Source organism: Trichechus manatus, unplaced genomic scaffold, assembly GCF_000243295.1.
Source record: "Trichechus manatus latirostris isolate Lorelei unplaced genomic scaffold, TriManLat1.0 scaffold00011, whole genome shotgun sequence".
Classification (NCBI taxonomy): domain Eukaryota; kingdom Metazoa; phylum Chordata; class Mammalia; order Sirenia; family Trichechidae; genus Trichechus; species Trichechus manatus.
Genome location: NW_004443947.1, coordinates 23,367,389 through 23,382,288, shown reverse-complemented (window position 1 = coordinate 23,382,288; position 14,900 = coordinate 23,367,389). Strand labels below are relative to the sequence as shown.

The following is a 14,900-nucleotide window of genomic DNA, read 5'->3' as shown; positions in this document are numbered from 1 at the left end:
TATTGGACAATCAGTTCCTCAATTTCGGCACATAAATATGCACACACGTAACTATAAACTTCATTATGTCAACAAGTGTCCTTGCCTTGTTCACCTCTGTATCCCAATTGTCTAATACAGTAGACAATCAGTATGTGCAAAATAAATGAATGATGGAATAAGCAAAAGAACTAATGAGAAATCATCAGCTTTATTAAGATACTAAGGAACTAAACAGTTGTATAAACATTGAGAACTGCTTCGAGCCATTGTTAACAATCTCCACTACATCCACACTGGGCTTCACAAGCAGTAGTAAGTGGAATCTGGCATCCCAGGCTGATCTGGCCCCCATTTCAGCAAGCAGCACTTCATTCTCCTGGGGGTTAAAATTAGCACCAGTACACTCCCCCTGCAACTGGGCTCTAATCATGCAAGGGCCCAGGTGGAGCTTGCTGACAGATGTTAAGGTTAGAAGGAAGGGTAGCGGCCAGATGAGAAAACAGGGCCACCCCCTTCCGGAGGTACCAGGACTTCCTGTCTTTAGGCCTGGCTGGTTCCTGCCCACCCTGCCCCTCCCCCATGCATCAGTTTCAACACAGTTGCTCTTCTTTCTGTCATTTGAACTCAAATCCTATCTGGGAAATTGATGGGCAATCCTGCCCCTGACAACACAATGTCAGCTTTGCTCAGTGTCCAGCTGGTTCCGTATATATTATCATAATGTGCTGCCTCGGTGGACCCTGGCTGATTCTCTTCCTTTACTCAAATCCTCCCTTCCAAACTAATTTCTACTCTCTGACAGGCAGATCTTACTTGTTTAAAAATAAAAACAGAGTAAACAGCTTGGGAGAAGTTTTGATTTTTAAAATCTTATTAGGACACTAATGTTATTCTAATGGTAAACTAAGCCAAAAAGATGTTCATTTGAAAAGCAATGTTTGACTCTTTAAAAAACATGTATATGCTTCCTAGGGTCCTACACTGTTTCCTGATGATTTGAAAGAATTATTACTTCTCCCAGCCCTGAAGTCCTCTAAAGCAGTGTTTCCCAAACTCCAGTCATGATGTTGCCCTGTCCTGGGACCACTTACACTATTATTCACTTAATATTACTTGCTTGTTATTTTTGTTTAGATCGACTTACTTTTTCTTTAAATTTAGCCTTGCCCTAGGCAATAATAGCTGTGAGATCATGACTTAGGTATGCTAGCTTTATTTTTTGCTTATGCATTAAGATAAGCATATAAATATTTTAAGAAATGTTTCAGTGTTTTTCCCCATCACTCAAAATCATCTCACATACTGCATGGAAAGCACGGGTGGAAAAGCTAACTCCTCCCAGTTGAGTGAGTTATACACTACACCCTCTCAGCTGAAGGAATTCAGGGAGAAGAATGTCTGCTGAGAGTTAACTGAGACACAATTGGCTGTGTACACCACACCTTTCACCCTTCCAGGCCTCCTGGACCCACTGTCAACCTCCTGCAGAGCTGCCCAAGATGGCGGAAAGTTGGCCTTAAGTCTGTCCTGTGGAATGACCATCACCTAGGGCATTGTGGTGGCCACTCACCAAGGTTGTGTGTGGGTAGCTCCTTGGAAGATGGGAGAACCTTTCACTGAACCAGGTGCATTCAAACAACAAACGATCAGAGCTTGAAGGGCTCTACCAAGCCCCCACTTAACTGATGAGGAAACAGGCTGAGAGACATTAAAGTATGCATGTGAGGTCACATAGCAAGGTAGTGCTTTTTTTTTTAAAAAAAAATTTCTGCTTGTATAACTTTGAAAACATTCAAACAAACAAAAAATGCAAGACCTGGTCACTATTTCTAAAATATCATCTTAAGGAGAATTTATTAACAGACATAAATGCTTCTATTTGCTTTTTCACATCACTTGAATCCTCTGCTTTTTGGACTGAGAAATTCTCAAGTGAGGGTATCTCCTACGCTGAGTGTGTACAGAGAGGCCCCTGGTTCGGAGCAACCAATTATGCAAACAAGCACAATTGGAATTTTGAAGCTTTTGTAACCAAATATAAAACTGAAAAGTAGGTTTAAAAAAACCTCTGCCATTGCTGTCCAAAATATAAGCATCAAGTGCACGTCTGCACGCACACACACGCGCGCACACACACACACACACACACACATACACGGGCTTATTAAAATCACAGGTGTGACTCACTCACTGATTTAAGTCAGACAAAACACCAAATAGTGGAAGTTCCCCATAGTTCACAGGTTTGTCAAGGAACTCATATAAGAACATAGCCTCCTTAAATCCATATCAGTTTCCCGTGTTATTTCTAGCAGGAGGTTTAACCCTTCAGTATCCTAACAAGGGTACTGTTAGTATCCGAACAGGCGCTTGACTCTTTTCTCATGATCTCCTTTTTCCCTATTTTGTATATATGCCAGAGCGTCCATATGGTCAGCAAATGATTTCGGGGGAGATGAATTAGAATATCCTTGCAAATAAATAAAATATTACCAGTCTCCTTCTTATCTTGCCAGTCCCACAGAAAATATACCAATCATCAAAAAAAAACAGCATTTTCTTTGATTAGCAGAATGTGTTTTGTCATGAGGAAAACAGCTTATTGAAAGAAAGTGACCTATAAGGTAAACATACACAATACGTCTTTTTTCTTCTTTCTTTCTTTTTTTTTTTTTTTTAAGATACGCTCTGAGCTAACTTTTGAAACGTCTGTCTAAGATACCAGCACAATTGTTTTACTTGTCTTGAGACAAATAAGAACAATGAGATAGGAGATGGAAAGAATTTCTGCATAATGTGTAAGAGCAGTAGTTAAGAGTACAGACTCTAGAATCAGGCTTTCTGGGTTTGAATCCTGGATCTACTACTGCAACTCTGGGCAAGTTACTTTCTCTCTTTTTAGCCTCAGTTTCTACATCTTTGCAATGGGGTGTCTATAGAGGTATATTACTGGCATAGAAAGGGCTCAGTGGGTGTTTATTTTCATTTTTCTTTTTTTATTGTTGTAAAAATATGTATAACACAACATTTGCCAATTCAATGTTTTTCACATGTACAGTACAGTGATATTGCATTAATCATGTAGTGTAAGCAAACATCACTGATAATTGTTGCCAAATTTTCCATCAAGATAAACAGAAACACACTGGTTACTAAATAATGATCCTTAGTACTAGTACTACACAGAGCTATCAAGACCCTGGTACAATTCCAATTTTTCTGCAGCTTGGGGTGAGCTACTCACCTTCTCTAAACCTCAGTTTTCTTGTCTTTAAAATGAGGATAATAATTGTTATATCATGTCAAACTTGCTGGAGGATTTTAATGAGATGATATGTGTAAAATGCTCACCTCACTGCTGGTATATAGCAAATGCTCTATAAATGTTAGCTGAAAATAGCCCAAAAATAACAACAGCAGCAGCAGCAATAGCAAGAGTATAGTGGTAACCAAAAAAAAAACCAAACCCATTGCTGTCGAGTCGATTCCGACTCATAGCAACCCTATAGTAGTAATAATAATAAAATACTATTGCCTGGTCCGGTAACCATCAAGCATGGCAGTTAAGTCTGAGCACTATTTTCTCCTTTGTTAGCAATGCTGTTGGTTGTGGCATGTTCAAATAAGGATAACAAAGATCATCTGCTTAGTTAGCAGTTACCCGTTGCTCCTGAACTCTTTAATCTGTCTGAAGCTGAGATCTTACTGGCTACCAAGCCCCTAGTGTTAGGATTTCTGGTGTTATCTGCTTTATGAATTACTCAGGAGATACGTTGAAAATCAGTCGTTACTTACATCCTTGTTTGTTATCTTGACTGCTTGCCGTATTTTTAATGTTTCAAGAGAAGACAAAAGGCGTCTTCCCAACTGCTCAAAGAAAAAGCCTGATGTGCCTCTTGAAAATCTGGGACCACAATGCTTTATGTTATGACACATCTGGATATTCTCAACCCTAATGTTCTGTTCTTGCATCTGTCTTCCTTTTTTCGGTAGGAAAATCAATTGATAAGATGTAATATGCCACCCTCAGTAACAAAAGATGACGCCAATATTTTTCTACTTAACCTGGACCCTTCACCAACACACTCCTGCCTTGCGGGCCTGGCTGGAATTTTGCACGGAAACCAGCCACATTAAGGGCTGTCACCTAAGTGTGAAGCTCTGTGTCATTCATCCTCTGCCCTTGTGTCTAGGATGTACGTTTCTGTCAGGAAATTGGAGTGATGTTACAGACATTCTTCTCCTGAGTCTCGGAGTCCCAGAATGGGAGAAAAATGAGACCAGAGGCAAGCCTAGGCCAGCCTGAATTGTAAAGGCATGGATGCCAAGAAGGCGTCAGGGGAGACCCCAAGTCCTCTGACATTCTGTGTTACCCAGGGACCACGAAGCTGTGCAAGAGTGAAGTTCACCCCTGACGGCCAGTACACCATGAGTGAGTGCAAAGAACACTAAATGGATTTTGACATAAACTCGCTATGTGACTACCACCCATCTGTCAGTTTGTGATACTGTGGTGGCTTACATGCTGCTCTGATGCTGGAAGCTATGCCGCTGGTATTTCAAATACCAGCAGGGTCACCCATGGTGGACAGGCGTCAGCAGAGCTTCCAGACACAGACTAGGAAGAAAGGCCTGGGGATCTATTTCCAAAAATGAGCTAATGAAAACCTTATGAATCACAACAGAATATTGCCCGATACAGTGCTGGAAGATGAGTTTCCCAAGTAGGAAGGCACTCAAAATACGGCACAGGACCATGCAACATTTCGTTCTGTTATACATAAGGATGCCATGAGTCAGAGCTAACTTGATGGTAACTAACAGCAACTCTGTCAAGGTGGCCAGATTACATACCATTTCGAGGCCTTAGTTTTTCCTTCTGTGTAAAATGAGAGGGGTAAACCAGATGACCCCCATACTTTCCTGACTCTTTGTTCAGCATGAGCTGTGACTCATTCATTGCTAATGGTGGGAGGGGAAACATACACTTGGGAGTGTTTCCCACTGTGGTTTTCAGTTTATTTTCACTCATTCAGTTTTAGTTTTGTTGGGGTTGACAAGTCAAATATAGCAGTGGCCCTCCATTCTCATGGTCTCAAAAAGGCAGGGGTCTCCACTAGTTCAAAGAGAAGCCAACAGGTAAACTCTTTCTAAGCTCCTAATGAAAAAAGCAGATCAATAAGCAAAAGCTATCTGGAAAAAGAACTCTCAAAATGTTTGACTTTCTTCCTATATTGAACACTCTAGCTATTGACAGAATGGAGAGTAATCAGGTGGACAGCTCCAAGCCACAGCCAATTCCCTGGTAAGCTTCTGAAGTCTAGCAGGCAAGGGCAGAGTTATAAATAACTCAGAGTTACCTTGCCCTGGGCTTTCATGAGACACTAGGAGCCCATGTAATTGAACCTTGAGTTCGTCAAAGCCCTGCTTGGACCATACTACTTTCACAATTGCCCCAGAGACCACAGCCTAACCAGCCCACATGGGCCTGCGTGATCTCGTCCTTGGCAACCACCCCAGTCTCATCTCCTCTCACTCTCCCTTCGGCTGGGAACAACGAAATCCATTCCTGTCTCCTTTTTGTTCCTTGAACTCACCTAAGCAAAACAGCCTTTGCAAATGCTGTTCCTTCTGCCTAGAAACTTTGTTCTGTCCCCTTTGCCTGGTGAAAACGTATTCATCTTTTAGGTTACGGTATAAATGGGATTTCTTCAGAGAGGGCATCCCTGGTGCCTCACTACTCACCATCCCCTTCTAGTCCCCTTTTTTTGCACAACTTTAATTACTTAATGGCAAATTTTGTTTACTATCTTTTTTCTCTATTTAGATCATAAATTCCATGAAGACAGGAAACGTGGCCGCCTTGTGCTTCTGTACCTCATTTAGTATATGGCATGTCGTAGATGCTCAATATGAATGAATGAGAATGAATTAATGATTTAAAGCCCACCTCATTGATACCTTATTCCTTGGCAAGAGATCCGAAAGCAGTCAGTGAATTTCTCCGTTCCCCTGAAGCCCTGTTTCTCAAAAGGCACTTCCTGAGGGAGGTGTTGACTGAGGCATGTGCCAATGGCTCCAGTTCAGAGCATCACAGAATATTGCATGGCTAAAAGAAGACTTACAGGTGACCCACCCCACCTCTCATTTAATACATACAGAGGCTGAGGCCTAGAGAAGCAAAGTGACTTGCGCAGAATCACACAACTAGTTCAAGGCAGAGTCAGGACTGGAGCCCAGGTCCCCAGCCAGACAGCCTGACCCTCCTAGTAGATGCACCGGCATTTGCCAGTCAATTCGTAGGGTGGGCCTTATCACACACGGGGGAGAAGAGAAGGGCCTCTCATTTCTCTTTGAAGCTCCCCACTATCTCTCCATTTGGAGTAGTCTCCCCAGGCTTGAATCATCTTTCTCCACATGTCCATCGAACAATAAATTTCAACGCAGCTGGGCCTAGGGAGTCAAGGTGGTCGTATATCCAGGGGTAACCAACAGAAGCAAAAACCGCTTCTGTCTGAAGCAAAAGGATTAAAGAAGGTCAAATGTGAAAGAGCAAGAATAACACCATATTGTCAGGGACAGCTGGAGAGGGGCACGACTACTGAAAGGTCAGAAGGAACTGGGGGTGGTGGTGGTGTAAACCTGATTCTCTCCCTCTGAAGCTGTAATTACAGCACAGAGATGGGCCCCCGGATGTCACCTCCACTGTGTATTCTCCAGAATATGGTTAGTTTGACCAAATGCTACTTTTGGGTTTTGATTGGTTTTGTTTTGTTTGGGGACCCTGGCACAGTTATACTTCGTGTCTCAATCTTCATAAGACTTTCAAGGGAAATTGATTCATTCATTTCTGATGCTCAAAAAGTTAAATTTCAATCATTTTCCATTAAATTTTTTTTTTTTAAAAAGGAGGCATTTTAAAAGCATCTATATTTGAGCTAGGAAAGTAAGTAGAACCTCAGGTCAGAACTCATAAACACTAAAAAGTTCATATTTTAAAAACTCTCAGTTTATAGTACCATCAGTTTTTCAAGTACAGATGAAGGTTTTACAAATTCATCATCATTAAAAAGAAACTAAATGACTAAATCTGAAGAACACCAGATTGGGGCCTGAACCTCCACTCCTAGAAAGGGTCCGCACTAATGGCTGAGTTCAAGACCCCTCCTTTCCCCAGCGACCACGGAGGAGGCAAGTACTCTAACCCTCCGAAAAGGGGAGAGGGGAGTACCCAGAAGGGAGGATGGGAGAAAAACACAAGCACGCCAAAACAAGAAAATGTCCCCTAAAAAAAAAAAAAAAGAAATTGAGCATTTAAACTGCTTGTCAGACGGCTTCCTGACAAAGCCACCAGAGTGTATTCCCAGGCATTTGCATAAACGCTGCTGGTGAGTTCACCATAGCTGCTAGCGCTAATGGTACATAAAGTAATTTAGTCACTTCTCCCGGCATTCTATGTCAGAATGATGAGCACCGGCACTCTGCCTTGTTGCATATTAGATCATTAGATAATAAAGTGTTAGCGCGTGCAAGCTGACAGGGTCTCCGCACTCCCGCATTGTGAGGCCACTGCATTTTACCGCAAGGGGAAGAAATAGAGAAACCGATGCCACAACTGGCCTTACATTCAAGTAAACACAACCAGAAACTCAGGAGAACAACAATGACAGTAAGAACACTCCCCAAGCTCTTTGATGATGCCCAGAACACAGTCCCCATGATTTTGCCCAAAGGACAGGGAGACAGGGGAGCACACCAGCTAGAGCTTTACCTTACTGTAGGTGGCAACAATTCAGCTCCTTTAAGGAGCACTGGTGGTGCAATGGTTAAGTGCTTAAGCCGCTAAACCCACCTAGTGACTCCCCTGGAGAAAATACCTGGCGACGCGCTCCTGTAAAGATTACAGCCTAGAAAACCCTATGGGCGGTTCTGCTCTGTCACATCAAGTCAATGACTCAATGACACCTAACAACAACAGCCTCAAATCTAGGTTTCTTCAAAGACTGGAGCCCTAGGGCTGTTCCATTCTGAGGTGAGACTGCCTCTCTCCCCCACTGTCCAAACCAAAAACCCACTGCCATCAAGTCGACTTCGATTCACAGCGACCCTATGAGACAAGGTAGAACTGCCCCCTAGGATTTCCAAGGCTGTAATCTTAGAGGAGCGGACTGCCACATTTTTCTCCCGAGGAGCCACTGGTGGGTTTGAACCACCAATCATTCGGTTAGCAGCCAGGCGCTTAACCACTGTGCCACTGGGGCTCCTTTCTCCCACTGTACATCTGCTTTAAGAAGCAACCTCACTAGCCTAAACTCTCCCATAAATATCCAACCAAAGAGAATCTCAGTATTTACAAAGAAAAACATGAGGGAGGGCAGAAATTACCATAAGCTGGAACACGCTGAGATTTGCCCTCTCTGGACCACACAAGATTCTATAAAATAAATTTGCTTTCGTCAACTGTCACACTTGAAATACAGGGACATTTATTTGAGCACAGAGGTCTGTGAGTTCGTGGGTCACACAGGGGAGATGGTGCCCGAATGTAAACCATGATCTCTGTTTCTACCTATATGCAGAAAGATGAGCCACAAAAGGGAACTTTCCTCCATCTGTCTGACAAGCAGGATATAAATAGAGATGTGCAGAATAGCTCAAAATAATTCAGGCTACCTATAAATGAGACAGTAAAAAGCCCAGAATGGGGAAAAAATGAAGACTTCCATAGGTTTCAAAATGTGAATTTTTTTTTTTTAATGTCAATATGCAGTAGCTCTTTGAGATGGAGATGGGGGAATGGAGAGACAGTAAGGGGAAGTTCTTTAAGTCTTAAACAGAGTGTTTTCAAATAGGATGGGATTTTTCAATGGCAACATAAAGTATTACCTACCCCCAAATCAACATAAATTAATATCTCAGTCCACTCCCACACATCACCAATGAAAGAGCTCAAAAGTTACCCTTTGCTGAGTAGATATTTATGTATCAGCTTGAAGTGTCTAAATGAGTGGGTGGTTATGTGTGGTTGGTTGATTCATTCTGCAGAGAAGCAGATTTCTATGTTATTGTCATCACTAAGGACCAGAATGTGTCTCCCCTTTCATTCTGCTGGAGAGAAGCGATATAAGACTTTGGAGAAAGCAAGGCCCCCTATCTGGAGGAGGTAGAACATGCATGTCCCCAAGGAGGATGAACCAGTTGCCATTGAGTTGATTCCGACTCATAACGCCCTATAGGACAGAACAGAATTGCCCCATAGAGTTTCCAAGGAGTAGTTGCTGGATTTGAACTGCTGACCTTTGGGTTAGCAGCCAAGCTCTTAACCTGCACCACCAAGCCTCCTCAAGGAAGGTGAACTATACTTTATTCAATAACATGTTACACGGGCATTTTGTGTGCTGGTAAACTAAGTAGAGAAATAAAATGTTGTCTTTAAAATTTAGAATAATATGATATCCCAACTGAAATATTAATATGTTCTCATAGGCATGAGAATATTTGAGCTATAAGATTAGAGACGTTTTAATCCAGAGGCCTCAAACTGTTGTTAGCCTATGATTGCATTCTTTTCTGTGTGACTTTTTTTTTTTTTTTTGCCCCCTTCCCTTCAGTATTTAAAAATTTTGTAATTAATTACCAACAAATAAGAATGAGGAGACTTTTAATGGTTGCCAAACTGGAACACCCAGCCCCACTAGGCTCTCCTTGCCCCCTTGGCAACAACTGGTTGGGCTGAGGGGCAGCGGAGCATGTATTTGCCCAGCCCCCCGGCTCCACCCAGCCCACTTCCCTTATTTACATTACCTGTCCCCCACCCAAAGCCCAGATTATCACCTACTTGATGGTAGTGGGTTTGGTTGTTTTCAGTTTTGTTTTGTTTTGTTTTTTTAAAACCAATCTTCTGCTTCGTTTTACCAAGAAGGAAACTAAGGATCCGAAAAGGAGGGGTGACTTGTCCAAGGCCACACAAAGAGTCCAGAGGTGGAACTAAGAGTGAATTTAGGTTTCCTGGCACCTATTTCAAAGTCTTTCCCCCACCTCACACTGCGAAGTAACGGTATTGACCTCCATCCCTTGGAGACATCCTTCCTAACAGGTTGTTCTGTTTTGGTTTGGTTTTTTAGGTTTCAGGGTTTTTTGCCTTTTTTTTTTTTTTTTTTTTTTTGATGGAAGGATGGTTTGCATGACGTCAGATGTTCTCTTGCAGACTTCCCAAGAGCAGAAATAAGAGCTGGGTGTGGTTTGTACTTGGAGCGCCATGCAACTGTGAATACTTGAATGGCAGATTTCAAACTGACAGTCAAGTCTGCCCAATAGGACAGTCACCACTGTAACTAATCAGCCACAGGCAAAAACAGAACTTCCGTTTTTTAAGCCAGTGCTCTTCAAATATTGCCCACTGCCTATTTAACTATATTTTTCTTCCTCGTTTCTCCTAAACACTTCCAGTCATACAATGCCTTAAGTGACTCCAAGGGATTAGAAAGGCAACATTACTGTAAAGTGGGGATCAGAATAATTTTAAATACAGAAATGGAACTAGGAATGTAATCATGAGCAGGTGTTTCAAATGGCCTCCTGCAAAAAGTAATATTCATCCATCTCAGCACTCATGAAACCATAAAGAAGCAGCCTTCGAAAGATGATGGTTTACTTTCAAAAGACTGTAAAACTGGATGTGGTGAAGAATCCCTTCTAAGAGTGTTACATTTGGCTAATTAATAAAAAGTGCAGTTTGTGTATTCCTTAAGCAGAGAGAAAAAAAAATTAGGCTAAAAATGATGACAGTGGTGTGTTTATTAAATTGGGATGCAGGGAGAGAAGGGAGAATTCTGCCTTACGAATTATATCATGGACAGCTCATGGCCCATGGGAAAATCAGGCAATCGGGCGGTAATTTGTGTGGTAGTGTTTTTAAAATAATCCTGCCAATGTAGCGAACTGGAAAGTGCAGTGGGAGAAATGGGTTAAGAGTTTTATTGGCGGAGATTGGAGAAGCCTAGTACGGTGATTGGTATCCAGCAGAATCTTAGTCACTGTTTCCTGGATGGATAGATGGATGGATGGATGGATAGATGGATGGATAGATGGACGGACACGGATGGATACGTTACATACTCATGGAGCACAGAAAAATTCTGACATGCACTCAATCCAGGCCATGGCTCCTCTGAGCGGCATTCACTTTCCTTGATTCAAAATTTTATCTGGTTTCCTCTGGTCCCCCCAAAGGCACCACTGATTAGCCAGGAGTCTCAAGACTAATGTTATTTCTCCCCACCAAACTCTATCTACAGAAAGCAGGCTCTATCATGTGGTGATGAGGAAAAGGGTCTATAAAGAGCACAGGAAGGACATTAGATCTGGGCTTCATATTCAGAAAGCACTTCTAATCTAGACTTTGGACTTTATCTCCAAGTGAGGTTAAACATACAGTCACAGAGATACACCAACAGGATTATAAAGAAGATAGAGCTCATTATTAAACTTTAATAGTCATTATAAATACTTAAAATGCATCACAATTTTGGTTACCCTGATTTGCCCTTTATTTTTGAGTCAAGTGAGAGCTTTAACATAAAGAAGTGGCCCCAGTCTCACTCTCTCTCTCAACCTGAAGGAAAGATATGTCAGCCATTTCCAGGGTAAATAGCTAGGCAATAAGAAAGGGTGGCCTTCAAAACATTCTTCCTGTCTCTAAATACTAGGCATCCTATTTTGAAGAGTAAAAACCTGAGAGAATCAATACTGTTCAAAACGATATTTGAAATTTGAAACGGTAGAAAACGTGGTAGAGTTGGAAGAAAGAAACCAAATAAATTCACAGTTAAAGTAGCAATGCCAACCAATGAAAATGATTCGCCTACCATGTTCCAGATAAGAGGGCGTACCTTCCGAGGGGTCAAGCCTCCGAGCCCTCCGCCCATGCTTGGAGTTATTATGGACAAACATGTTATCAGAGACTGCCAGGACATGGCCATCCACGTTGACTGTTGTAGACACCACGACCTGAAGACATAAGAGAGAAATGAATGAACATTTTAATATAAAAGCATGGAGGGTAATAAACTCAAGTTAAATAAATAACAGCTGGGAGCTGAAGAAAATTGCATAGCTATTTCACATAATAACTGGTGCTTATGCTGTACAAGTCTAACAAGAGAAGCTATTGATGAGTGGGTCTTTGGCATGGAATGCTTTTGATGTAGTTTTAAGTAAAATTGCACAGTTTATGGTTATACAGCAGAAGGTACACTGTTAACCATAATTTTAACAAGAGGATCTTTATTAGCATACTTTTTTACACAAGGGTGGTTGTGTTTCACCTAAATTACCCTTGAGTTTAGACACTGAAGCAGATATCGTGGTTGATCATGCACATAAAAATCTTTTGAATCTTTAAAATATCCCCACCCCCACCCCCCACTGTGTCAGGATTAAGAGGATAGAGAAATAAAAAGAGAGGTTTCAGTGAGAGCAGGGATGCAGCTTTCTCTCTTGGGCGTCTTTTTGGGGTTTCTTGTACTTTTTTTACTTCCACGTTAGCTTTGATTAATCAAACCAAAGCCCCCCTCACCACTATCACGACCCCCACCATTCCCCTTTAAAAAAAACAAAAACAAAAAACCCTGCTAATTAAGTGTCTTTCATTTGTGTTTGCAAGTCAACAAAAAATGGTGGCACTGGCCCAAGCCACAATTCAGATACCCTGGCCATCTCATAAACTGACTCTGAACTCAGTTTGCCAGAAGGGACCCAGGCAAAGGTGTTGTCTGAGAGAACTTTGGCTAAAACAATGAGAAGAAATGACCTACACTTCTCCTTATATTAAATGCGGGAAGGGGATTAAAACTGAAACCCACAGAGATATGTTTATTCATGCAACCTCTTACAACCAAATATAATAATTGTCTGTAATTGCAGCTTCAGCTCCCACCTCATGCTTTGACACGGGAAACAGCAATCAGCCAGCTCCCGTTTAATCCACCTATTATGTTGACTAATTAACTTTGCTCGACAGTTTATTTCTTTCTCCATTATCAGCCCCTGTCAGCCGCAAGCACCCTGCAGCATAGGGGGGACCTCGGGCTCTTTGATTGATCACTGATAGATTGACATGCAGATTAATTTAATTAGAATCACCTCACTTGAGAAATGAAAGACAATGGCAAGAGGGCTAATAGATCTGCTCTCATAATGAGGCAAGCCTCCAGAGCGAAGGCTGAGGATTTCTGATTTATTTTGTTGAATTCCCCAGTTGCTTAGAAAGATTCTTGCTTTAATTGTTCTTGGTTTTGAGAGGCATTAGCCTCTGAAGAGGTGAAACGCTTTACAAGGACTGGCACACACTGAGGCCCCAGTCTCTAAGGAAGCCTTTTCTCAGAGTTGGCCAAAGGGGCCACCGACTTTCAGAGTCTTGTGCAAATGCTGCAGTTTCGTGACCTGAGCTGGGCAAAGGGGAAAGTTTTAGGCTTTGGCCTATGCCTGTGAATGGTCAGACACCCACAGACACCCACCCACACTTAAAAGTGCCACTGTCTCCCCACTTTGACCTAAAAGCATCCTGGCACAAAATGTGGTGAATTCCATTCCCCATGTCTCAAAGATAGCGACTCACTGCAGCCTGTGGAAGCATTCATTGCTCATGGTATTACGCATGAAGTTGATTTTCTTTTCTAAATCTAATTTATTAAAATGCAAAGTAAATGACTGAGAGTCCGTTCAGGGACTCGAGATATTCTCCTTAGTCATTGTGAAACCCAAAATTCCAGCTAGAACAAGTCATTCCTGAGAGGAGGGGAAAGTTGGAAGCAACAGTTTACTAAGTGGTTTTTCTCTCTATTCATGATTGCCCAACCAGGTCTGACACAGCCTGAAGCTGATTTGTATGCCTCATCAGTTGTAGGTTAATTTAAAAGAAGGAGGAGGAGGGGAAACCGGAGGGGAAGAAGAAAATTGTCTACTCTTTTATTTTCACAGTGTATTATGTGCAGTGGCAGAGTCCCTATTATTCAAGGAAACGGAAACTTGCTTTTCTTTTAAGTTAGGGAGATGGCTTCATGGAACATTTATAATTATATAACAGTGCTGGGTCTTTCAAAGAAATTTTGATTTACTACGAGACCACAATTGAGTGGTCACTGGAGACGTTAGCTGAAGAAACTATAAAAGGAATCCCAAACGGTATCTGTTTCCAGTGTCAGGAAATACAGAAAGTGGTTATTCTAGATGTCTGTCTTTAAAAAAAAAAAAACAATGACAATTCACCATGCACCTGTAAGACACAGTGCTACAGGCTCTTAAGGCTTAAAATATTCAGTATCTTTTAAAGACATTGTCATCTAATTCCTACATTGAACAAAAATGTCAAAAACGGTTAAGAGGAAAAGAACTATACCCTATACCTTTACTTTTTTTTTTTTTTTTTTTGGCAAGAGAAGAATCTCAGAGTCACATGTGTGGTAAACTCATTTAATTGAAAGCTCGATCAAAACTAGAGAAAGCTTAATACTAGAGAAAACCATTCCTTTAATTTATAGAAAATAAACACGAATACATTCCTCAAGAGGTCCCTGGGTGGTGCAAACTGTTAACACATTCAACTGCTAACCAAGGGGTTAAAGGTTCAAGTCTACCCAGAGGTGCCTCAGAATAAAGACCTAGTGATCTACTTTCCAAAGGCCAAGGACTGAAAACCCTATGGAGCACAGCTCTCTCTGAAACACATGGGGTCATCATAAGTCAGAGTCAATTTGATGGCAACTGGTGTGTTCCTTAAAAACTCATAATGCAATCCATTTCCTTACCCCAAAATAATTTCTCTCATTCCAATTTGGAAATAACCAGGATACATTTAAATAAAACACGCTGAAATTAATTCACAGAGCAACTTACAAATTAAAAAAAAAAAAAAAAAA

General features: G+C 41.6%; 1 protein-coding gene across 1 annotated transcript in view; it reads right to left on the bottom strand.

Moving 5' to 3' along the window:
• EBF1 (EBF transcription factor 1) overlaps nucleotides 1–14,900 on the bottom strand; it is a 501,677-nt gene that overhangs the window by 132,248 nt on the left and 354,529 nt on the right. Inside the window, exon 9 of the mRNA XM_004371251.3 lies at nucleotides 11,850–11,991. Within this exon, the coding sequence (XP_004371308.2) occupies nucleotides 11,850–11,991 (142 nt within the window). The remainder of the gene's footprint in view (nucleotides 1–11,849; nucleotides 11,992–14,900) is intronic.